General features: G+C 47.6%; 1 protein-coding gene across 1 annotated transcript in view; it reads left to right on the forward strand.

Annotated features, from left to right (window-relative positions):
- CSMD2 (CUB and Sushi multiple domains 2) overlaps nucleotides 1-25,744 on the forward strand; it is a 247,823-nt gene that overhangs the window by 195,572 nt on the left and 26,507 nt on the right. Inside the window, exons 34-50 of the mRNA XM_054292539.1 lie at nucleotides 1,377-1,580; nucleotides 2,729-2,853; nucleotides 6,395-6,491; nucleotides 8,241-8,345; nucleotides 11,335-11,453; nucleotides 12,572-12,641; nucleotides 14,515-14,631; nucleotides 15,684-15,893; nucleotides 16,664-16,852; nucleotides 18,220-18,397; nucleotides 18,987-19,132; nucleotides 20,096-20,176; nucleotides 20,264-20,377; nucleotides 21,002-21,190; nucleotides 21,924-22,070; nucleotides 22,697-22,885; nucleotides 24,241-24,426. Of these exons, the coding sequence (XP_054148514.1) occupies nucleotides 1,377-1,580; nucleotides 2,729-2,853; nucleotides 6,395-6,491; nucleotides 8,241-8,345; nucleotides 11,335-11,453; nucleotides 12,572-12,641; nucleotides 14,515-14,631; nucleotides 15,684-15,893; nucleotides 16,664-16,852; nucleotides 18,220-18,397; nucleotides 18,987-19,132; nucleotides 20,096-20,176; nucleotides 20,264-20,377; nucleotides 21,002-21,190; nucleotides 21,924-22,070; nucleotides 22,697-22,885; nucleotides 24,241-24,426 (2,466 nt within the window). The remainder of the gene's footprint in view (nucleotides 1-1,376; nucleotides 1,581-2,728; nucleotides 2,854-6,394; nucleotides 6,492-8,240; nucleotides 8,346-11,334; nucleotides 11,454-12,571; nucleotides 12,642-14,514; nucleotides 14,632-15,683; nucleotides 15,894-16,663; nucleotides 16,853-18,219; nucleotides 18,398-18,986; nucleotides 19,133-20,095; nucleotides 20,177-20,263; nucleotides 20,378-21,001; nucleotides 21,191-21,923; nucleotides 22,071-22,696; nucleotides 22,886-24,240; nucleotides 24,427-25,744) is intronic.

Genomic DNA, 25,744 nt, shown 5'->3' on the forward strand with positions numbered 1-25,744 from the left:
ATTGGGTGACAAAACAATGTTTTGGGAAGCCACTGCCAAATCCTTTGGTTCCCCTGGGTAAAAACAGCCTTTTGGTGTGGGGAAAGTTCTCTGGAAGGAGGCAGTGGGGGGATTCTGGATGTCCCAGCTGCTTTTATTTCAAGTATAGAATCATTAAATCATTAAAGTTAGAAAAAACCTCCAAGATCTTCAAGTCCAACCTTCATCCAGGTGCCCCCATGCCCACCCAGCTGTGTCACCAAGTGCCACCTCCACTCGGTCTGGCATGGAGCCACTTGAACTCAGATCACCTGAGCTGGCAGAACTGGGAGTGAAATGTTGTTTTTTTTCTCTTCTCAGTGGTCATGCTTGGATTCAGCTCACTTTTGGGGTTTAGGTGCTTTGGGATTTAGGAATGATCAGTCAATGGTCATGCTTGGATTAAGCCAATCTTTAGGATTTAGATGCTTAGGGGTTTAGGAGTAATCACTCAATGGTCATGCTTAGATTAAGCCAATCTTTAGGATTTAGGTATAATCAGTCAATGGTCATGCTTGGATTAAGCCAATCTTTGGGATTTAAATAAAATCAAGTTGTGGTTATGCTTGGATTCATCCTCTCTTTGTGATTTAGATACTTTGGGGTTTTGGATACAATCAGTCAGTGGCCAAGTTTGGATTTAGCCCCTCCTTGGGGTTTAGATACAATTGGTCAATGGTCATGTTTGGATTCAGCCCCTATACTTTAAGGTTTTAGATACAATCAGTCAATGGCCAAGTTTGGATTCAGCCCTTCCTCTGGATTTAAATACTTTGGGGTTTAGGTAGAATCAGTCAATGGTCATGTTTGGATTTAGCCCCAATACTTTAGATTTTTAGGTACAATCAATACAATGGCCAAGTTTGGATTCAGCCACTCTTTGAGGTTTAGATACTTTGAGGTTTAGGTACAATCAGTCAATGGTTATGTTTGGATTCAACCCCTCCTTGGGGTTTAGATAAATCAGTCAATGGCCAAGTTTGAATTCAGCCCCTCCTTTGGATTTAGACGCTTTGGGGTTTAGGTACAATCAATCAATGCCCAGTTTGGATTTAGCTTCTCCTTGGGATTTAGATACTTTGGGGTTTAAGTACAATCAGTTCATGGCCAAGTTTGGATTCAGCCACTCTTTGGGGTTTAGATGCTTTGGAATTTAGGTACAATCACTCAGTGGTCATGTTTGGATTCCCCCCTGACACTTCAGGCTTTGGGTACAATCACTCAACAGTCAGGTCTGCACCCAGCACCTCTCCGCATTCAGACGCTCAGTAATTCCAGTGTAAAACAGACAAATCTTCTCTCCACCATCTCCCTGCCAGCACTAACTCTGTTTTGCCTGTGTCCTCCCCGTGTGCCAGCCGTGCCCCGCACCAGCGCCACGCAGTGCAGCTCGGTGCCGGAGCCGCGGCACGGCCGGCGCCTGGGCAGCGACTTCGCCGTGGGCGCGCTGGTGCGCTTCGAGTGCAGCCCCGGCTACAGCCTCAGGGGCTCCCCTGCCATCCAGTGCCTGGCCATGCCCGGGGCCCTGGCCCAGTGGAACTCCTCCGTCCCCACCTGCGTGGGTAGGTGCCACCTTGGTTTTTTTAAAGTTTTTCTGAGTTTTCTGGTGTTTGCGTTCTTGTCGCGCGCTTTATGTAAATAATTATTGTTCTGCGTTCTTTTATGGAGGAGGAGAAATTTTATGGGCTGTTGGTTTGTCCAGTGTCATTGGACAAGTGGCATTGTCACCCTCCAATCCACTGTCACTTTTGGAAATCTATAAATGTTAGAAATTAAAAGCTCTCTTTTTACCTTGAAAAGAGCAGCGTGTCCACGGAGTTTTATTTTAAGAGGAGAAATTTGATGGGCTGTTGGTGTGTCCAGTGTCATTGGAGAGGTGGCTCTTCCACCCTCCAGTACACTGCCACTTTTGGAAATCTATAAATGTTAGAATCAGAAATGAAAAGCTCTCTTTTTACCTTCACATCATTTTATTTCCTATAGCAACAGGTAGGTGGCACTGGGAGAGGTGGGAGCAGGGTGGGTGGCACTGGGAATGTTGTTGGGAGCTGTGCTGCTCTCTGGGTTGTCCTGAAAGGGGACAGGGGTTGGATGTTGGTGGTGTTTGTGGGTCTCTTCCAGCTTGAAGAAAAATCAACAGCAAAACAAAGCACTAATGAATTGAAATGTAAATGAATGAAATGTTCAAAACTTCTTTAGAACCTCTTGTGGTTCTGTCCAGAGAGGTTGTGGCTGTCCCATCCGTGGAAGTGTGCAAGGCCAGGTTGGACAGGGATTGGAACAATCTGGGATAGTGAAGGTGTCTGGGAGAAGGGATTTGGGGATCTTTAAGGTCCCTTCCCACCCAAACTGTTCCATGGTTGTCTGATAAAAAACAAAGCCCAGCCTGGCTCTGAATAAGAACAGTTTAACCCCAAATTCCAGGGAATTGACATTTTTGATCCAGTACTCTTGTGAGATCTGGGACAGCATCTCAAATAAATCAGATCTGGCTGAAAGCTGCTTTCACATCCTCTGAAGGAGAGGATGAAGATCATCCTCGTGTGCTCCCCACACCCAAGGAATGTGCCAAAAGTTGCACGAAAAAGTTACTGGAAAGAGGATTATTCCTAAAATCTCATCCTTAAATCACAACCAGCTCTCGATTTCTTGTAATTTTAACAATGTTTTTTTTTAGCAAAACCAATTCCTTGTGCTTTCCTCCCGGCAGTGCCCTGCGGGGGGAACCTGACGGAGAGGAAAGGAACCATCCTGTCCCCAGGCTTCCCTGAGCCCTACCTGAACAGCCTCAACTGCGTGTGGAAGATCACAGTGCCCGAGGGAGCAGGGATCCAGGTACAGCCAGGACAGACAGCAGGACACTCGGGGTGTGCTGCTCTCACATGATGGGAAATTGCTGTTCCTCGTAGGACAGGGATGGGTTGATGTGGAATTCTCTGGAATCAGGGATTTATTTATTTATAGCCAGGATTAGGCAGGGACTCATTGGTGATGTTTATTGTGACGGTGTTCACAGGGGTCTTAGGATGAGGGAAGAGATGAGGATCTGACTCCATGTTTCAGAAGGCTTGATTTATTATTTTATGATATATATTCTATTCTATTCTATTCTATTCTATTCTATTCTATTCTATTCTATTCTATTAACTATACTAAAAGAACAGAAGAAAGGATTTCATCAGAAGGCTAGCTAAGAATAGAAAAAGAAGGAATGATGACAAAAGCTTCTGTCTTGGACAGACAGTCTGAGCCAGCTGACTGTGATTGGCCATTAATTAGAGACAATTAACATGAGACCAATCACAGATGCACCTGTTGCATTCCACAGCAGCAGATAATCATTGTTTACATTTTGTTCCTGAGGCCTCTCAGCTTCTCAGGAGGAAAAATCCTAAGGAAAGGATTTTTCAGAAAATACCACGGCTGCAGCTTGTGACCAGGCAAGGAGCTGTGCCAGGGGAGGGGCAGGTTGGATTTAGGGAAAGGTTCTCCTTCCCCCAGAGGGTGTTTGGGCACTGCCAGGGTCCCCAGGGCATGGGCACAGCCCCAGGGATGCCAGAGCTCCAGGAGCATTGCCAGGGAGGCACAGGGTGGGATTTAGGAAGAGCAGGCCCGTGGTCCCTCAGTGTGACCCTTACTCTGGCACAAAAGAGGGGGAATTTGAGTTAAATTTTAGTTTTTTATTGTGATTGTCCAGGGAGGCTGTGGATGCTCCAGCCCTGGAAGTGCCCAAGGCCAGGTTGAGTAGGCCTTCCAACCTGTTCCACTCTTGGATAGTGGGAGATGTTCCTGCCCACAGCAGAGATTTTGGAACGAGATGAGTTTTAAAATCCGTCCCAAACACTTAAAATTCTTTGGGTCCCCCACCAGTGCTGAGGTCTGCACTTCCACATGTCACCAGGATCTGCTGTCACCCATCAGCTTCTCTGGGACTTCCAGGAGGGCAGAAAGCCCTTGGAGAAAGATTTTGGCTTTTCAGGACCTGAAACAGCTTCAGGGAGGGGTCTCAGTGCAGCCCCCAGGGAGGGAATGACCACGGAGCTGGAGCTGGATCCATCCTGGCTCCACTTCCCTCAGTGTGACCCCTACTCTGGCACAAAAGAGGGGGAATCTGGGTTAAATTGTAGTTTTTTATTATGATTGTCCAATGAGACTGTGGATGCTCCAGCCCTGGAAGTGCCCAAGGCCTGGTTGAGCAGGGCTTCCAACCTGTTCCACTCTTGGATAGTGGGAGATGTCCCTGGCCACAGCAGAGATTTTGGAACAACATGAGCTTTAAAATCCATCCCAAACTTAAAATTCTTTGATCCCACATTTTTGGGTCCCCCACCAGTGCTAAGGCCTGCACTTCCACATGTCACCAGGATCTGCTGTCACCTGGTCACGACCCATCAGCTTCCCTGGGTCTTCCAGGGAGGCAAAAAAAGCCCTTGGAGAAAGATTTTGGCTTTTCAGGACCTGAAACAGCTGCAGGGAGGGGTCTCAGTGCAGCCCCCAGGGAGGGAATGACCACGGAGCTGGAGCTGGATCCATCCTGGCTCCACTTCCTTTGCGTTCTCCATTATTAGATCTTAATTCCAGCATCGCTTTACCCCCTTTTTTGCGCAACAATTAAAGGTTAAACAACTGTAAATCAGGGAAGGAGGTGAAATTGAAGCTTTCTTGGTAACAGCACTCAGGAGCAGGATTTTTATGTAATCAGGGTAGAAGCTGGCACTTCTGCCATGAATTATTCATTCCCGGAGCAAACCTTCCTGAGTGAATTAATTTATACACGTGGCAGTAAATAGATGCAGATCCCTTGTGAATCCACATGTCAGACTAGAATTAGGACCTTAAAAATGTTTATTCCGTTAAGCTGGAGGAGGGGGGGAGAGAGGAGAATAAATAATTTAGGCGGTGTAAGAGCAAACAAAACGCTCATTCTCACTCAGCTTCCAATAATGTAAATCACGAGAGGGGTGTAATGAGGCAGGAAAAAAGGGAAAAAAGGGTCAGTGATGGCTCCGTGGGGGTCACTGAGATTCCTGCTGGGTGAACTCCGCTCACTTTCTGCTAAAAAAAATATTTGGGAGGAACTTTACAGCCGGTTTTATTACCCGGAGTAAATCAAGGAGGAAATGGCTTCAATGGCTGAAGTGGGGGCATTGATTTTGGTTTTATTATTTATTATTTGATTTGATTTTGGTTTTATTATTTATTTTCAAACGGGGGGTTTTGATTTGTTGTGCAGCAAGGCAGGGGTAAGTGGGGAATTGGGGTGGATGAGGAAATCAGGGAAGAAGATATGGAGAGAAAGGGAGAAGGTTCACACGTGTGTAGTCAAAGTTTGAGGGCAGTGAAATCTCCTCACTGCTCATTTTTCCCAATTTTCCAGCACTCTCCTTGTTTGGAGCCAAGCTGTACAACTCATTTATGCTCCTGATTTATCTTTGAGATTCCTTTTGGATTTGTTGGGGTTTTTTGCCTGCCAATTCAATTTGAGATACCCAATGTTGGAAAATTTCATCCAGACCTTTCAGCTTAAATCTGAATTTTCCCCAAAACAGGTGGTTTTTACCCAGGTTTTCTGCCTCACTCTCACCCCATTCACCAAACTCGGGTTTTTAATGGGACACTGAAAGCTTTGAACCATCAGCATTTAGGATTTAGGCAAAATCCTTGTTAATGGTAAACAAAGCTGAGCAATTCCTTGGAGATCCTCACTCAAGCACGAGCTGCTTTTCGGTATAAATGCAGATTTCCCAGCTCTGCTTTTCAGTATAAATGCAGATTTTTCAGCTCTGTTTTTCTGTATAAATGCAGATTTCTCAGCTCTCCTGATGTTTCTCATCCAAGGATTTGTGTTGTTGTTCCAACTAATGGAGCCAAGTGACTTCCTAAGGCCTCCAAACCTTGTGGGGCATGGCAGGGAAAGGTGAAATCTGAAAATGCACTCGAGTGATCCCTCTAAAAGCTGAGGAACAAGGCTGGAACTTGATTGGATTTTTAAAATCCTGTTGTTTAATGTGAGGTGGTTTTTGGGTTTATTTTATCTCCGGGGTGCTGCTGGTTGCTCTCATTTGAAAGGGCTCAAAGTCTTCAAGGATTTCTCCAAATGGGGGAAAAAAGCTGGGATTTTCAGCAGCTGTAAATGAGCTGGGCAGTTCCAGGAGCTCTGGAGCAGCAGCAGAAAATAACATTTCTATTTGGAAGTTTTGGGGGAAAAATAGCTGGAAAATCCCAGTGGGAACAGTCAAAGGCAGAATTCTCCAAATTTTGCCAGTGTTGAACCCTCGGAGTGTGTAAACTCAATTAGTGACCCTTTAATTGCTGTTAATTTGATTTATTCCTATTATTTCAAATTTTTTTTCCTTTGTTTTGTTTCTCTCTGCAGATCCAGGTGATCAGTTTTGTCACAGAGCAGAACTGGGATTCCCTGGAAGTGTTTGATGGAGGAGACAACACAGCCACCATGCTGGGGAGCTTCTCTGGTACGTGGCCCTCGAGCCCATCAGTTCCTGCCTCATTTCATTCACCTCACAAAATTAAACTTTAAAAAAGCATCAAAAGCCAGGAATGGATTTCAAGGGAATCATGTGCTCTGTTGGGTTGGGAATTACAATTCCAATTTCTACCTGTGGGAAGGGTTGAGAGGGAGCCTTAAACACAAAACCAGTGGAGTTTTATTCCTGGAAATGGGAATTCCCTCAGCTCTGCTGGGATGTGAGGCCACCACACCTGGCAAGGTGACCTGACCTTGATGTCCCCCAGAAAGGGTGAAAGGCTACAAAACAAACTCTTATTTTTCCTTGGAATTTTTGTATTTCCTTTGGAATCCTTGTGTTTTTCTTTGAATTGTGGCTTTTAGCAGAGCAGGCTCCAGGAGCTTTGAGAGCCTTTCAAATTCAGCACCACTGGCAGAACAATGGCCCAAAACCTCATTTATTTAACAAATGTGCCCAAAATGCCCTGAGCTAGGCAGGAGAAGGGTCTGGGATGGAGCTGCCTTGTCCTGCTGCTGCAGCAGCTTCCAGGGGATGAAGGAATCCCGAATTTTCCCAAATTTTCCCGAATTTTCCCAGACCTGCGCTCCACCCACGCTGTTTCCCATCCCTTGGTGCTTTTTGTCTGTCGGTGGCCAAGCTCCAGGGGCTGAAATCCAGGAAAGGATTTCAGGAAAGGCCCTGGGTATTTCTCAATTGGCCTCGTTAGAAAGAACCTGATCAAAACCAAGAGGAGCTCATTAAGTTGGAAGGACTTTGTGTTGTCAGGAAATCTCTGAGGAGGGGGAGAGAGATCCTCTCTGTGAAAAATGCCCATCAGTTGTTTTTAACATTTTAAAAGTTTAATAGTAAATGTATCATTAAATATTAAAATAATATTTTATATAATTATTTTTCTAATATATTTTATCTATTATAATAAAATATATTGTCTATAATATATAGTATATAATATATGATATATAATATATGATATATAATGTATAATATATTAATATAAAATAGTAATATATTATTATATAATACATATGTTATATATTATACATAATATTATATTATATATTAATAATGTGTATTAATATATAATATTATTATTTAAAGTTTTATTTTACAGATAATAAAAATAGTAACGAAATGGTTATAAAAATAGTAATATAATTAGAGTAATAAAAGTGTTGGACAATTTGGATTAGGACAATATGAGACAATAAAAACAAAGAGTTATGAACAGTCTGGGTATCTTTTCTGGGCAAAATAAGCCCGAAAAAAGGACCCACATTAACAGAGGATTAACCCTTAAAAACAATAACCTGTTGCATATTCATACATCTCATCCATGATGCATAAATTCCGTTCAAACACAGGATTCTGTGTGGTCAGTGCCAACTTCTTCCTCTGAATCCTGACGGCACCTTCATGGCTGAGCAGTCAGGAAGAATTTGATTTCTTCTGATAATGGACCAATAAATTATTTTTCTCTGAAATATTGAGGTGTCCTGTGGCTGCTATCTCATTGCAAGTCCTTTCTTTAAAAAAATATCTTACATAGCTTAGTTTCTATTTTAACATTTTGTTATAACCTAAAACTATATTTAGCACACTACTGAAGAGAATTAATCCAGCATCACTTTCCAACACAACCCATATACCATCCATTTGAATATTTGCCAAAAGCCAGTCATCAAACAGGCATTTCTCACACTCTCCCCTGCCTTTGTGCTCCCCTTGTTTTGCCAGGAACCACGGTGCCTGCTCTGCTCAACAGCACTTCAAACCAGCTCTATCTGCATTTCTATTCCGACATCAGCGTCTCTGCCGCCGGCTTTCACCTGGAATACAAAAGTAAGAGCAGCTCCAGCCTTGATCCCGCAGCTCCTGCCCGATGGGGAGGTGCCTGCAGGGCTGGGGAAATGGGGGAAGGAGCTGCTGTGGCTCCCTGCTCTCAAGGAGGGAGTGATAAATAGAGGAAAGATGGAGCAGAGGGGTGGGATGAGCCTGGTGGCAGTTTTTTGTGGCACAAAGGGTTAAAAAATCCGTGGGTGCAAGGCTGGGATCTGGGTTTGGGAAGTGCTGCTTGCCAGGGACTTCCAGCTCTTGGCATTCCCTGCTGGAACCAGCAGGTCTGGATATGTCCTCATCCCAAAAATCCTGGCTGGAAGAGTCCTCAGAGGTCATCCCCTGAGGAAAGCAGGGTCAGAATGGAGATAAAACTGAATTTGAGCATTTTGATGGAGCTTGAGCTTGGAAAAACTGCAGGATTTGCACAAAGAGCCTGGGCAGGCTCTGCTCACAGCTGAGAGCTGAACCCCATGTTATCGCTGTTATCAGTGTTATCAGGGGGGGTTTCTGCAGTGTTTTAGTGGGTGCTGGGGATGTTCCCCTCCCTCCCCTGCTGGATGTGCTCCTGTTCCCACAGCCCAGCACCCTGAGCTGCCCTGGGCACATTGCTGGATCCAGGAATTCCTGTGCTGTGTGCTCAGAGCCCCGCACAGGAGCATTCCCAAGGTGGTTGATCCATCCTCCTTGTCCAAGGGCACCTCTGGAAGCTCTGAGGTGGTGTGGGCACCCCTCCTTTTCAAAAACACCTTAAAAACATCTTTAATGTCCCCTCCAACCCAAATTCTGTGGTGGTGTGGAGCACTTGAGTGGGTTCCTGGTTAGGGATGATCCCAACTCTTCCTGGAATGGCAGCACTTTGCTCCCAGCAAGGCTCATGCCAGTTTTTTTTTGGGAATACAGACCCCAGCACGTGGCTAAATGTGTGATCCTAGCCAGGATCCTTTCAAAAAGAAATCCCCAGTGGTGAGAGAACAAACCTGAGTGAGGCAGGGAAGAGAATCCTTTGGGAAATGGCTGTCAGGTTTGGATGGGGATGACAAAAACTCATTTTCCCCTGGGTCTGTGTTTGATTCCTGATGTCTGATCAGGAGAGGTGGAGGTGCCTGTTATTTTGGATAATACTGGCAGAGAATCCTGGAATATCCTGAGCTGGAAGGATCCACCAGCATCATCCAGTCCAACCCTGGCCCTGCACAGGCATCCCAGCAATCCCACCCTGTCCAAACACTCCTGGAGCTCTTGGGATTGTTCCCATTCCCTGGGGAGCCTGGGGGGAAGAACCTTTCCCTAAATCCCACCTAAACATTTTGGGGTTATCCTGCAGAGCCAGGAATGGGATGGATGATCTGTGAAGTCCAAAACTTCCTGGAGCTTTTGGGAATGTTCCCATTCCCTGGGGAGCCTGGGGAGAAGAACATTTCCCTAAATCCATCCTAAACATTTTGGGGCTGGTTATCCTGCAGAGCCAGGTGTGGGGTGGACGATCCTTGCAGGTCCCAGCTCAGGATATTCCATGATTTTTCCCAGCTCTGCTGCTGGTGAGGGTGAGCCTGGGCTGGTGGGATGGAGTTGGGTGATTTAGGACCCTTCCCACCCAAACCAGTGTGAGATTCCCTGCAATGGCACAGCTGGAGCTGCTTTAAAGCCAAGCAGCACTAAAACCTTCCAGGATTTGCTGCCTTTACTCACTGAAACCCTGTCCATTATTGAATCCAGCAGGATTACAGCCACCACAGGATTGGGAGAGGAAAAAATGTGCTCAGCCTGTGCTCTGGGAGCTGCAGGAATCCTCTGGCTGTGACTCTGTTTCTTCTCCAGCTCTATTCCAATCGATAAATCCTTTGAGCACCCTCCTGCAAAAATCACGGCCAGGTTTTTCATGAGCCTGGGGATTATCAGCCCTGTCTGTTTCCTTGGCTGAGGAAATTAATAGGTGTTGATTTTCAGGGCAGCTGGAAATAATGTGATTTCTGCTCTGTTTGTACAATTGGAATCTCCCAGCCCTGAGCCCTGGGTTTGGTTTTTTTTTTTTTCTGTGTTTTTTTCTGGGAGGAAGTTGGGAGAGATGAGCTCAAACAGGGGAGGAAAACTCAGGTTTCTCCCTCACTGTGGCGCTCAGGCTGAGCTCTTACCTCTGCATGCTCCAAAGCCAGGAACAATTTGGGACTGAGTGAAAGGCACTGATGTGAAGGAGAAGTTATTTAAAGCCATTTTCCCTGCTGCCTCTCTGAAGGTCAAGCAGCACATCCAGGAGCAGGGAGGGAAGCGTGACTGGGCTTTGGGAGGAGACTCAGCCTCTCCTTGCTCCTTTTCTCTTTTATTTTCCCCCTGCCTGGGGCTCTGTGGGGAGCAGGAGCCCTTGCAGGGATGCAGGAGGTTATGATGGAGAGGAGCTGCAGGATTCATTTTATATCCCTGGGATGTGCAGAGGGGAGATGGGGAAAGGAGAGGGGAGATGGATGGAGAGGAGAAAATGTGGGAAATGGAGAGAAAAAAATGTGGGAAAAGGAGAGAGATGTGGGTTATAGAAAGAAAAGAAGGAAAGGAAAGGAAAGGAAAGGAAAGGAAAGGAAAGGAAAGGAAAGGAAAGGAAAGGAAAGGAAAGGAAAGGAAAATGAGAGGGAAAGAGAAGGAATAGGAAAGGAGAAACAAAAGGAAAGGGGGAAAGGAAGGGAAGGGAAGGGAAGGGAAGGGAAGGGAAGGGAAGGGAAGGGAAGGGAAGGGAAGGGAAGGGAAGGGGAGCCCATTACTCCTCACGAGGTGTCACAGGTTGTTAGTTGGGTTTGCAGCAGGACATTCCCAGCTGGAAATGTGGAGATGGAAATGGGCTGTCCCTGGAGAATCCATAATAAACAGAATTTCCCCACCCAGAGTCTGTGGTGGTGGATGGCAAACAGGAGCGGGATAGAACACAAAGCGTGTTCCCATCCCTGCAGGCCCCAGCCCAGCCCCAGCCCCACTCCCTGAGCTCCCACCTCCCTTCTCCCCACAGCCGTGGGTCTCTCCAGCTGCCCGGAGCCCGCGGTTCCCGGCAATGGGCTGAAGATCGGCGAGCGCTACCTGGTGAACGACGTGGTGTCCTTCCAGTGCGAGCCGGGCTACGCCCTGCAGGTACAGCCCCAGCTCCCTGCTTCTCCAGACCTGCACTGCCTCAGGGCGGGACTCTGAACTCCTTATAAAGTGTTTTAGCAAGGTCTCCTCACAGCTCAGTCCCACAAACAATCCTTTTCCTCTCCTCAAGCACACAGAACAATCCTTTTCCTCTCCTCAGTCCCAGAGAACGATCAATTTCCAGCCCCAGAACCAAGGACACCTCTGCAGCTTCAGCCCCAAAAAGTGCAAACAGCAGGGAATGGAGGGGAGCAAACTGGGAGGGTGGGACTGCAGAACCTGCAGCTGGAATTGGACAGTTAACCCCATATGGAAGTGGACCAAAATTTATAAAAGTGTGAAATTTTGTGACTCAGGGTCCACCTTGGATCCAACCTGGGTCCATCTCCAGCCTTGTGCTGCCCAAGGTGTCTCCTGTAAAAACCTTCTAATAAATCCCTCCTTTATTCCTGTAACTCTGTTCCAGGTCCTTGAGCATCACCAGAAGGATTCCTGCTTTTCTGGGTTCCCTATATTCTTTACACATCTATTTCTACCTCTGTTGTTATATTTGTGGTCAGTCCCAGTATTTTTCCCTGCCTTTTCCCAAGGCAGAAAGACAAAACACATTCCAGAGCTCCAAGCTGGGGGTCCCAGGTTCCTGTTCTTCCTTGGCTCTTCCAAGATTGAAACCAGCTCTTGGAGACACAAAGTTTAGTCCCTGTCTGTGGGAGAGGATTCAGAGGTGGTTGAATTACCTCACTATTTATGATTATTTTTGTCAATTATGCTAATTTGCTAAATTTGTACAACTGTATTCACTCCCCCCTTAGAGGAATGGGCATTTTATGGACATTTTTCCATATCTTCCTCCAATAAAGACCAGCCTTTAGATGACCTCCTACACTATTATTATCTCCAAAGATAATCCCCAAGTGTGAAAGATAATCTCCAAATCCAGTTGTTTAATTCCTACATTCTTTAAGGCATCACTTTTCTGGTACCCCAGATGCAACAGGCATCTCCCTCTGGATCAGATCCATCTTGCAGGGAATTTTTTCCTTCCAGGACACGGAGGGGCTCTCCCCTTTGTTTTCCATCCACCTCCCAAACCCCTGTTTTGTTTTCCATCCCTGCAGGGCCACTCTCACATCTCCTGCATGCCGGGCACGGTGCGCCGCTGGAATTACCCTCCACCCCTCTGCATTGGTAAGGAATCAACTTCTTTCTACCTGGCTGATATTTATAACACTTCCCTAAAATAAAACAAGGCTAAAGAGCTGATTTAGAGAAATTTCAGGTTGGTTTTGCAAGTGTGAGGAAACATTGGGTTGCCAGGGAAATTGTGCCTGAGAAGTCCCCGTGGGCTGCCTGAAGTGCTTTGTTTTGGATGTTACAGATGTGGCTCTAGCACAAAATGTGAAACACAGAATTATCCCCCATTCAGAAGGGAAACCCTCCAATTTCCTCATGCTGGAAGCAGGTTGGTTTTATGGCTGGAGGATTTTTTTCCATCTGAAGCGTGGTTTATTTCTGTGGGATGTGTCTGATACCACCAAAGCTGCTCCTTTCACTGGGGTCTGGTCTCTCCCAGGATCCCAACTTGCTGTGGCCACTCTGCTGTCCACAGGTCACTTGTCCAGGTCACTGTTTACCCTCAGATCTGTTCAGATGTTCAGGCCTGGACATTCCATTTTCCCTGTGGAAGAGGCCTGGAGGTGAATGGAACTTGCAGGAGGTTTTTAAAAATTATTTTCAGTCATTTGCTTTTAGCAAATGTAGATGTTTAATATTCATATTGCACATTTTGCAGCTCTGAGAGAGACATTTATGCATTTAATAGCTTTAGTTAACAGTTATTTTGGGCTCCTGCTGTTCCAGCTTACATCATTTGGCTTTAAAGTAATTATAAGAGCCAACAGTTCTTTTATCTGATGATCTGCAGGCCAGGAATAAATGGAGAGATATTTCCAGGAGAATGACTGAGCTAAAGGGCCCGTTCCCCTGGAGCTGCTCTGAATGGAAGCAGAAGTCCTTGGGCTCAGCTGGGAGATCCCAGCATGGAGGAGGATCCCAAAAGCTGCCAAACCACAAGTTTTGTTCTTTGAATCAGCACCAGCCTCCCAACCCAGCAGAATTTTGGCTATGCCTGTATTTTCCCCTCCTTGGGAAAGGTCAGGCTGCTGCAGAGAGGCAGAAAAACATCTGGAGCCACTCCTGGAGGAGTGAATGTCACCTTTGTGGGTGTGACAGTGCTGGGGCTCTGCCCTGTGCCCACCAGAGCCCCTGCTCCAAGCACAGTTTGATTTTCTGCTGGCCTGCTTCCTCCAGCTGCTGGGCACCTAAATAATTCAGCAGCAGTTCTATTAAAGAGCCATTAGGAGGGAAAAGAAAGAGAAATCTTCTGGGAGAAACCTTGTTAGGAGCAGGTCTGGGCTAATGAGATATTGGACAAAGAGCCTGTGCCTGGCTGTCACAGCGAGTTAGAGAACACCTGGCTGGATTCAGCTGGGTGCTGCTGCTGGGACCACGTGGAGGTCATCCAGATAAGCGTGAGGAGGTGCTGTCAGTGCTTCAATTTCATGTGGTGCCTTTTGTAAACATATTTTTGTGCTGCCGTGGCTGGCAGTGGGCTGCAGGCAGCGAGCAAACACTCCGTGCTGGGTTTATCAGTGACAGACTGCCCAGAGATTGGCAGGGGAATGGAGAGGCTGTAACTGGGGTCAGAATAGCATCACTCAGCTTCTTCACAGTCATTCTTTGAGCTGGTGAAGGTGTCAAGAAGTGCTGGTGCCTGGTTTGGTGCAATGTCTGTGGGCAGAGCAGGTGTCCATCCCCTCTGTCACTGCTCACATCTGGCTTTCCATTTCTGGTGGCCCAAACTGGATCCCTGGGCTCAGTCTTCATCTCCTAAGGGCAGGAGAAAGGCACATCCATTCCTGATGTGGCCCTGGAAACTTGGTGCTGGTTCCTTTTTCTCAGCTGAGTCTTTAATTCCTTCATTTCCCATGGCCCTCACCCAGACAAGCCCCTCAGGGATCCTGTGACTGGATCCTGACCATGAACCCTGTTGTTCTTCCAGCCCAGTGTGGAGGAACAGCAGAAGAGATGGAAGGAGTGCTCCTGAGCCCAGGATTCCCAGGAAATTACCCCAGCAACCTGGACTGCACGTGGAGGATCCTGCTGCCTGTGGGGTTTGGTGAGAGAGATGGGTTTGGGTCGGTGCCATCGCAGAAGAGGGGGTGAAAAATCAGAGAATCCCTGACTGGTTTGGGTTGGGAAGAACCTCAAGATCATCTCATTCCACTCCCTGCCAGGGAAATTATCCCAAAGTGCTCCAAGCCCCAGCCTGGGGCACTGCCAGGGATCCAGGGGCAGCCACAGCTGCTGTGGGCACCCTAAACCAGGACTTCCCCACCTTCCCAGGGAGGAATTCCTTCCTAAGCTCCACTCCAAAGCTCCTCTGAGTCAGTTTGAAGGCACTCTGTGTACCCAGGGCAGTTAAAGTCCTGCTGAGTGCCCAGGGTGTCCTGGGCTGTGCAGGTGGGCAGTGATGGGGTTGGAGCTGGGATTGGTATTGGGATTAAAACAAGGGTTAGAGCTGGGGTTGGAGCTGATGTTGCGGTTGGGGTTGGAGCTGGGATTGGAACTGGGAATGGTGTTGGGATTGAAACCAGGGTAAGAGCTGGGGTTGGTGCTGATGTTGGGGTTGGAACTGAGTTTAAAGCTGGGGTTGGGACCAGGGTTGGTACTGCTGTTGGAGCTGGGGTTAGTAATGATGTTGATGCTGGTGTTGGAGCTGGGTTTGGTATTGGGATTGGAGCTGGGGTTGGTGCTGACTTTTGGGTTGAGATTGGAACTGGGTTTGGTATTGGGATTGGAGCCATGGTTGGTGCTGATCTTGCATTTGGTGCTGCTGTTAGAGCTGAGGTTAGTGCTGGGGTTGGTGCTGGGGTTGGAGCTGGGGTTGGTATTGAGATTGAAGCTGGGGTTGATGCTGATGTTTTGGTTGGTGCTGCTGTTGGAGCTGGCTTAAAGCTGGGGTTGGAGCTGGGTTTGGTATTGGGATTGGAGCTGGGGTTGATGCTGGTGTTGGGGTTGGTTCTGCTATTGGAGCTGGGGTTGGTGCTGATATTGGAGCTGGGTTTGGTATTGGGATTGGAGCTGGGATTAGTGCTGCTGTTGGAGCTGGTGCCGGTGCAAAACCTCAGCTGCAATTTTAGAGCCCAACTCCTCCTTCCCCCTCTGCAGGTGCCCACATCCAGTTCCTGAACTTCTCCACGGAGCCCAACCACGACTTTGTGGAGATCCGGAACGGGCCCTACGACACCAGCAGCGTCATCGGGCGCTTCAGCGGCGCCGAGCTGCCCGGCTCGCTGCTCTCCACCTCCCACGAGACCACCGTGTACTTCCACAGCGACCACTCCCAGAACAAACCCGGCTTCAAGCTGGAGTACCAGGGTGAGCAGGGACAGCCCTGCCCCGGGGGTGGCGGTTCTTGAGTTAACTCTGTGGTGGTTGAGTTAATTCTGTGGTTGTTGAGTTGACTCCATGGTTGTTGAGTTAGCTTCATGGTTGTTGAGTTAGCTCCATGGTTGTTGAGTTAATTCCATTAATTCTGTGGTTATTGAGCCCATTCCATGGTTGTTGAGTTAACTCTGTGGTTGTTGAGTTGAATTAATTTCGTGGCTGTTGAGTTGAGTTAATTCTGTGATTGTTGAGTTAACTCCGTGTTTGTTAACTCCGTGGTTGTTGATTTAATTCAGTGGTTGTTGAGTTAATTCAGTGGTTGTTGAGGTAATTCCATGATTGTTGAGTTAATTCCGTTAATTCCATGGTTGTTGAATGAATTCCATGGTTGTTGAGTTAACTCCTTGGTTGCTGAGTTAACTCCGTGGTTGTTGAGTTAATTCTGTGGTTGTTGAGTTAACTCCATGCTTGTTGAGTTAACTGCATGGTTGCTGAGTTAATTCTGTGGTTATTGAGTTTATTCAGTGGCTGTTGAGTTAACTCCATGGTTGCTGAGTTAACTCTGTGGTTGCTGAGTCAACTCCATGGTTGTTGACTCCAAACCTCCCTGGGCACCCCCTTCCAACCCTTTCCACGGAGAAATTCCTCCTGAACTCCATCCTGCCCCTCCCCTGGCACAGCTTGAGACCATTTCTCCTTGCCCTGTCCCTTTTTCCCTGAGAAATAAAACACAAACACAAATTCCCATTGTGTTTCCCCAGCCTACGAGCTGCAGGAATGCCCCGACCCGGAGCCCTTTGCCAACGGCGTGGTGAGAGGAGCTGGCTACAACGTTGGCCAGTCCATCTCCTTCGAGTGCCTGCCTGGCTACCAGCTCATCGGGCACCCCGTGCTCACCTGCCAGCACGGCACCAACAGGAACTGGGACCACCCCCTGCCCAGGTGTGAAGGTACGGCCTGGGCTCACCTGGGCACCTTGGGATGCTCTGGGAGCAAAGGTGTGGCTGGGAATGAGCTCTTGGAGGGATCCACGAGGTGTTTTGGTGAATATTTGGGGTGTTTTGGCAGCTTCTGAGGGAGGTTTGAGTCTTGGGGAGTCTTGAGCACCAGCAGGAACTGGGATCACTCCCTGCCCAGGTGTGAAGGTACGGCCTGGGCTCACCTGGGCACGGCGCTTCAGCTCCTTGGGATGCTCTGGGAGCAAAGACATGGCTGGGAATGGGCTCTTGGAGGGATCCATGAGGTATTTTGGTGAATATTTGGGGTGTTTTGGCAGCTTCTGATGGGGGTCTTGGGGAGTCTTGAGCACCAACAGGAACTGGGATCACCCCCTGCCCAGGTGTGAAGGTACGGCCTGGGCTCACCTGGGCATGGCACTTCAGCTCCTTGGGATGGGCTGGGATTGCTCTGGGAGCAAAGGTGTGGATAGGAATGAGCTCTTGGAAGGAAATGTGGTCTCCATGAGGTGTTTTGGTGAATATTTGGGGTGTTTCAAGGGGTTTGAGTCTTGGGGTGCGGTTGAGGAGAATCTGTGTCTCACCTTCCTGCTGGAGCTGTTATTTCTGTATGGCACAGTCCAGGGGCCTTGGAGTGATAATTCCTTGCTGCTTTATTCCCTCACCAACACCCAGCTTCCATTGATCTAGCTCTGATAAATAAAAATAATCACTGATAAAAGAGTATTGCAGCTCTGAGGACTTTGGGTGTGTCCCTGTCTGCCTCCTTCATGGGTATCTCCTGAATGATCCAGGTGGGAGATCCTCAGGAATCTTCCAAGGTGGTTTTTCTTCTGAAAGCTGTGCTCAGAGGACTCTGCAGGCTGAAGATTCACAATCCAGGCATCCAAACTCATCCAAATTCTCTTTCCCCCCCCCCCTCATGGCTGTTTCAGCCTTTCACCCCTCGGGCTGCTGGCCGGAATTCTGTGGGATTTGCTTCCAGAAGGGTTTCAGGTGAACCTTTGAGAAGTTCAGAGCTGCTTATTGAAGATTTCCCAGCCCATTTCCCAGGAGCACTGACCTTTATGCCAGCACTGGCTCTGCAGGAGCTGTGCAAGGAGGGAGAGAGGTGATATTTGCCCTCTTGTAAGTCCTTGAACCCCAGAGAACACAAAGAGCTGAATCCTCAGCTGCTCTTTCAGTGCTTGCAGCAGAGAGGAATTATTTCAGGCAAGTTAGGACAAAATCTGGATTTTTCTGTATGCAGAATTGTTACTTTTGTACAAAAAAAAAAAAAAAAAGGAATAAAAATGGGATATAAGGATGTTTTAAGGGGATATTTCCTCACTGGGTTTGTGTTTCTCTCTGCTTCCCTGCAGTGCCTTGTGGGGGCAATGTCACAGCCCAGAATGGGACAGTTTACTCTCCTGGCTTCCCCAACCAGTACCCAAATTCCCAGGATTGCACCTGGCTGCTGACAGTGCCCGTGGGATATGGGATCCACCTGAACTTCACCCTGCTGCAGACAGAGCCCTACAACGACTTCATCACTGTCTGGTGGGTGCAGGGGGTCACTCCAAGGACTCATTTTGGGAAATAATCCTGGCTTTGAAGCAGCAGCAACTGAGAATGGGACCCCTGGGATCCCCTTTGCAAGCTGGGAGCTTCTGGTGTTTTGGAGAAGAGAAGAGAAATTAAAAATTTTTTAAGCTTTCTTTCCATATGAATAAATAAAAATATTATTTATAATGATAATCTCCATTATTTATTAAGAATGGAGATTATCAGCTTCAGGCAGCCACTCTGATTAAAGGGTTTGTGACCAAAGTTTGAGCTTTTGGCACTCAAAGTCTGACCTTCAGAATATCCCCTGGTATTCTGGAGGGGATATTCAGAATCCATGATTTGCTGGGCAAACAGGGAGTGAAATTCCTTTGGGAAACAGGTCCTAATTCCTCAGTTTTTGAGGTTAAAAGTGAAATTTGTGTTTCTGATTGTCCAGCTGGGAGCCAGGAGAAGTTGTAGGGGTTTAACTGGAGCAGGGGTTGTGAAATGTGGATGCGGGAAAAGGGAAGGAAAGCCTAGGTTGGGTTCCTAGGCTTAAATCCTTGGAAAAATCAATTTTTCCTTGTGTTCCTGCCATCAGGGACGGGCCCCAGCAAACAGCCCCACAGCTGGGGGTGTTCACAGGCAACTCAGCCAAGAAATCTGCCCAGAGCTCCTCCAACCAGGTCCTGCTGAAATTCCACAGCGACGGCGCCAACGGGGGCATCTTCGCCATCTACTTCTATGGTCTGAGCTGCTGCTTCCCTTGGGGGGGGGAAATGTTGGGAATATTGGGAATAGATCTGGGAATATGCAAAAAAAATACCCTTTTATCCCGAGTTTTCCACAGTTTTTCAGCCCAGTTTTTTTTTTTTAATGAAGTTTTTCAGGCTGGGTTTCCCAAGGAAGTTTTTCAGACGAGTTTTTCTCCACAAGGTTTATCAAACCAAGTTTTTTTCCAGGAAGTTTTTCAGCCCAGTTTCTTTTTCCATGAAATTTTTCAAACCAGTTTTGTTCCAGGAAGTTTTTCAGCCCACTTTTTTCCCCCAAACTTTATCAAACCAAGTTTTTTCCAGGAAGTTTTTCAGTCCATTTTTTTTCCCACAAAATCTTTCCAACCAGTTTTTTCTAGGAAGTTTTTCAGCCCAGTTTTTTCCAGAAAGATTTTCAGCCCATTTATATTTTTTCCCCCACAAAATTTTTCAAACCGATTTTTTTCCAGGAAGTTTTTCAGCTCAATTTTTTTTTTCCACTAAGTCTTTCAAACCAGTTTTTTTCTAGGAAGTTTTTAGTCCTGGAATCTCCTTGTGGAAAAGGAGGAATTTTCTGGTGGAAAGGGAGGGATTTTCTGGTGGAAAAGAAGGGTTTTCCTTGTGGGGAAAGAGCAATTTCTTTGTGGAAAGAGAGGATTTTCCTTATAGAAAAGGAGGAATTTCCTGGTGGAGAGGGAGGAATATCCTAATGGAGAGAGAGGAATTTCCTGATGGAAAGGGAGGAATTTCATTGTGGAAGGGGAGGAATTTCCTTATGGAGAGGGAGGAATTTCATTGTGGAAAGGGAGGAATTTCCTAATGGAGAGGGAGGATTTTCCTGGTGGAAAGGGAGGAATTTCCTTATAAAAAAAGGAGAATTTCCTGGTGGAAAGGGAGGAATTTCCCTGCTTCCATCAGGGCTGTGTTCATGATGTTCTGCTCCTCCCTTGCTTTCCAGCTTTCCAGCTTTTCCGCTGCCAGCCTCCCACCATGGTTCCCAATGCCGAGATCATCACAGAGAACGAGGAGTTCAACATTGGTAAAGCCTTCCCTCATCCTCCTCATCCTCATTCCAGTTTTTTAATTGCATTTCCCCCTCCCATCCCTGTTTTCCATCCCTTCCCAGGTGACATTGTCAGGTACCGCTGCCTCCCTGGCTTCACCCTCATTGGGAACGAAATCCTCACCTGCAAACTGGGCACCCACCTGCAGTTTGAGGGACCCCCACCCACCTGTGAAGGTAAAAAATCCATAAATCCCACATTTCCCTGCTCAGGGAAGGAGCTGGGGGAGGTTTGTTGGCACATTTTTCATCCTTGGGATTCATTTTCCCGTTTTTAGGAGTGTGGGATTTTTGGGAGGAGGGAGTGAGACCCTCCCTGAGCAGGAATTGGAGTTCTCATGTCCAGTTTGGGATCCCATTTTGGGATTCTTTGAGCCCCAGGGATCAAGGCAGTGGGAATGGTTTGTTGGCTTTGCTGCTTCTTGTTCCTGTGAGAAAATTGTTGGGATTTGTGGGATTTTGGGATTCTTTGAGCCCCAGGGATCAAGGCATTGGGAATGGTTTGTTGGCTGCTTTTTGCTCCTTTCTTTGAGTGTGACAGTTTTTGGGATTTGTGGGATATGGGGATTCTTTGAGCCCCAGGGATCAAAGCAGTGGGAATGGTTAGTTGGCTTTGCTGCTTTTTGCTCCTTTCCTTAAGTGTGACGATTTTTGGGATTTGGGGATTCTTTGAGCCCCAGGGATCAAGGAGTGCAGGGGTCGTGCTCTGCCTTGAGCTGGCTCATCAGGACAGACCCCTTGTGCTTCCATCCTTCCTCTGAAAAATGTTCATTCCCACTGAATGTCCATCTCCATCCCCAGTGCACTGCCCCATGAACCAGCTGATGACGGATTCCACCGGGGTGATCCTGAGCCAGAGCTTCCTGGGGAGCTACCCCCACTTCCAGACCTGCTCCTGGGTGGTGAAGGTGGAGCCAGGCTACAACATCTCCCTCACCATCGAGTACTTCCTCAGCGAGAAGCAGTTCGATGAGTTTGAAATCTTTGATGGTGAGAGATTCCCTCCCCTTTCCATCCCAAATCCTCCTGGGGTTCCATGATCCCAACCAGTCAAGGGGGAAGGAGCATTCCAGGGCCAGCTTCCCACCTGGAAACTCCTGCTTGCCTTCCAGAAAGTTCCTCACTGATTCCTGGCATAAGGAAACAGCTGCAATTTGATTTTTTGGGATGGATCTGAAGGATTTTTCCAAGGGGGAGGAGTTGGGTGTGACGGTGTTCACAGGGGTCCCAGGATGAGGGAAGAGATGAGGATCTGACTCCATGTTTCAGAAGGCTTGATTTATTATTTTATTATATATATATTATATTAAAGAATACTATACTAAGCTATACTAAAGAATACAGAAAGGATACTTACAAGCTAAAAAGATAATAATGAAAACTCGTGACTCTTTCCAGAGTCCTGACACAGCTTGGCTCTGATTGGCCAAAAAGTGAAAACAACTCACAGCAGATATCAATGAAACAATCACCTGTGGGTAAACAATCTCCAAACACATTCCAGATGAGCAAAACACAGGAGAAGCAAATAAGAAAAGAATTGTTTTCCTTTTTAAACACATTCCAATGGAGCAAAACACAGGCGAAGCAAATCAGAGAATTATTATTTTCCTTTTTCTCTGAGGCTTCTCAGCTTCCCAGGAGAAAAATCCTGGGATTTTTCAAAAAAATGTGAATGCCACACTGTGACTTGTCCCTTTTCCCTGTCCCCTGTTCCTGGCAGGTCCCTCAGGGCAGAGCCCCCTGCTGCTGTCCCTCAGTGGGAATTACTCAGCCCCTCTGACCGTCACCAGCAGCGGGAACAGCGTTTTCCTGCGCTGGTCCTCCGACCATGCCTACAACAGGAAAGGCTTCAAAATCCGCTACTCTGGTGAGTCCCAGCTGCCTCTGCCAGCAGCAGGAGCAGCTCCAGAGCCGGGAGGATCCGTGGGATTCCTGCAGAGATCCAGCTGGCAGGGCAGGAGCTGCCAAGGCAGGGAAGGGACAAAGCCGGGCACGTTCCAAGTTGGGAGGTTGGGAAAGGCAGGGTCTGTCCAGGAGAAACCTTGGAGCTTTGGCTCAGTCTCAACCAATCTGTAACAATCAGGATTGTGGGATCACAGTCAGGAGAAATTCCAGGGAGAAACCTTGGAGCTTTGGCTCATTTCCCAACCACTCCTCAGAACCAGAAGCCTGATGTGGAGAGTCATTGATGCCAGGGAATGGATATTGGGAAAGGTTTCTGGATGAGGAGGTGGCCAGGCACTGGAAAAGTCTGTCCAGGCTTTTCTCAGCAAATGAATTAAGGAATATTCAATTACCAGGAATGACTCCTTATTCCTGGAGCTGGCTGAGGCTCAGATCAGAGCCCCGTGCTCCATCCCTGCTTCGACTCCGCGTTTATCCATCGCCGATTTTTGTTTTGGGGATTTTGGGGAAGCTCGGTGTAATTCCTGGGAGTGGGAAGGGAATGACCCTGCTGCTGACTGGTTTTCTTTTCCCTGCCCTCCTTGCCAGCTCCCTACTGCAGCCTCCCCCAGCCCCCAGCCCACGGGATGATCCTGAGCCACTCCGGGCTGCGCCCCGGCAGCTCCGTGCGCTTCGGCTGCGACGCCGGCTACCGCCTGGTGGGACACAGCACCTCCACCTGCAGCCAGCACCCCCAGGGCCACTTCCACTGGAGGGAAGCCATCCCCCTGTGCCAAGGTGAGAGCAGGGACACGCTGGGATCGAGTTCTGAGAGTCCCTGGAAAAGCAGGGGGAAAAAAAATAAATATTGGAATTGGGTAATGTTGGGAGCAGGCTCGGAGCGCTGAGGGTGATCCTCGTCTGCAGGGGTTTGGGAATAGATGGCAAAGAGGGAAAGGAATGACTGGGAGCTGGAAAAGGTTGGATTTTCCAGGTGCTTTCTGTTCCCTGGGAGAGCCATTGGTATTCAGCCTGGCACCCAGCACCCCCAGGGCCACTTCCACTGGAGGGAAGCCATCCCCCTGTGCCAAAGTGAGAGCAGGGATGGGTTGGGATCAAGTTCTGAGAGTCCCTGGAAAAGCAGTGAAAAAGAATCAACATTGGAATTGGGTAATTGGGTGTTGAGAACCAGCTCGGAGCGCTGAGGGTTATCCTCGTCTGCAAGACTTTGGGAATAGATGGCAAAGAGGGAAGGGAATGACTGGGAGCTGGAAAAGAGCAGCAGGGAAAAAGTTGGATTTTCCAGGTGCTTTCTGTTCCCTGGGAGAGCCATTGGTATTCAGCCTGGCAGCCTGTCTAGACATCAGGCCTTGGAGAGGGATTGACCAGCCCTGAGCTCGCTGCAGTGACACTCCTGTCACCATCAGTGCCAACAGGGATGGGTCTGATCCTGCCTCTGGAGCTGCTGACACCTCTCAGAATTCACCTGCCAGCTGCTCTGGGATCCTGCTCCATGCTGGGGCAGGAGTGGGACAAAACCTGAGCCTTGCATGGCAAATGCAAATTAAATAGAATGATAGAGAGTTTATCACGGGGTGAAAAAGTAGATTTTGGGGTTTTTAGAATGGGGGTTCAGGGGGCGAGATGGAGGAATCTGGGCATGTCCAGCCTTTCTCCTTCTTCTTCTTGGCCTCCATCTTCTGCTGTGATGGTGGCACTTTTAGATTGGTTTAGAGTAGAAGCTCGCTGTCTAACATAGGTGATAGGCATTGGAAAGTTATTGTAAATAATGTACACATAGGTTTTAGTATAAAAAGATAACTCCACTGCCCTGGGGGTGGCCAGAGTGTCTTGGACTGTCTTGCTGAGCAAACCTCGGCTGGAAAGGAGAAAGAATTTTATAGATAAGATACAATCAACAACCTTGAGAATGAGAACTGAAGAGTTCTGACTCCTTCTTCAAGCGCCATACTGGGAAAAGAGACTTTCTAACACATCTTGGGGTCACTCTGAGCAGCTAGAGGCCCCGACAATCCTTTATGAAGGGTGGGCACTCCCAGTAGGAAAGTTCGGGATCCAGGATTGCAATTTGGGATAAAACCACCAGCTCCCTGATTTTTATTTTTTGTTTAAGATGTGTTTTCTCTTCCCAGCTCTCTCCTGTGGCATTCCCAGAGCCCCAAGGAACGGGGTTGTCTTTGGGAAGGAGTACACGGTGGGCACCAAGGCTGTGTACCAGTGCAACGAGGGATTCCAGCTGCAGCCGGGCGCCGAGCCCAGCACCGAGTGCCTGCAGGATGGAGTGTGGAGCAACGGGAACCAGCCCCCTCTGTGCCTGGGTGAGTGGGGACTGGGGCTGCCCAGACAGCAGGGAGGCCTTTGGGGCTGCCTAAGACACAGGCCAAACAAAAGTTACAAGTATAAAGCAGTTCTATTTATTGAAGCATTTTCAGGTACATTTAGGGCTGATGAAGCTCCCCGGGGGCTGCATCCAAAATGGACAATGGGTCATAGTTTTTCATACTTTTATAAGTTTAACCCCCAACATGCCAATGGATCAATCTCCCAATTAACTTCAGTTAACAAAGTCATTTTCACAGAAAGAGTGGTCAAATACTGGAATCATCTAGCCAGGGAGGTGGTGGAGTCACCATCCCTCGATGTGTTTAAAAAAAGACTGGATATGGCACTTGGTGCCATGATCTAGTTGAGGTGTTAGAACATGGGTTGGACTCGATGATCTTAAAGGTCTCTTCCAACCTAGAAATTCTGTGATTCCGTGATTTACCCCAAGTTTGCTCCCCCAAACCCACTTGTGTTTCCATTTCTCAAGGCCTGAGACAATGAGGTGTCCTTGATTCCCATTTTATGATTTTAACCCCATTGCAAGGCATTTTTCTCTTTGGGTTTCAGGCAACATCACCACTTACAACATTATCCACAAAATTTTCCTTTTAATTCTCAACAACAGCCTCACCAGGGGATACATCCCTTGTGGTGGTGTTCACAGGGGTCCCAGGACGAAGGAAGAGATGAGAATCTTGACTCCAGGTTTCAGAAGGCTGATTTATTATTTTATGATATATATTATATTAAAAGAAAATAATATACTAAAAGAATAGAAGAAAGGATTTCATCAGAAGGCTGGAAAAGGAAGGGAGAGGAATGATAATAAAATCTTGTGACTGACCAGAGAGTCCAAGACAGCTGGGCTGTGATTGGCCATTAATTAAAAACAACCACATGAGACCAATCACCAATCACCTGTTGCATTCCACAGCAGCAGATAACCATTGTTTACATTTCATTTCTGAGACCTCTCAGCTTCTCAGGAGAAAAAATCCTGGCAAAAAGATTTTTCATAAAACATGCCCATGACACACCCCTCATTAAAAACCCACCACACTGGGACTTTTTTGGCGGGGTTAAAACCTCACTGAACCATCTCTGTGTGCCATTTTCCCTGTGCCATTTCCCGCGTGCCATTTCCCGCGTGCCATTTCCCCTGTGCCATTTCCTGTATGCCATTTCCCTTGTGCCATTTCCCTTGTGCCATTTCCTTTGTGCCATTTCCCGCGTGCCATTTTCCACGTGCCATTTCCCTTGTGCCATTTCCTTTGTGCCATTTTCCCTGTGCCATTTCCCGCATGCCATTTT

Source organism: Melozone crissalis, unplaced genomic scaffold (assembly GCF_028551555.1).
Source record: "Melozone crissalis strain CALT ecotype California unplaced genomic scaffold, PUWL_Pcris_2 ptg000111l_1, whole genome shotgun sequence".
NCBI lineage: Eukaryota > Metazoa > Chordata > Aves > Passeriformes > Passerellidae > Melozone > Melozone crissalis.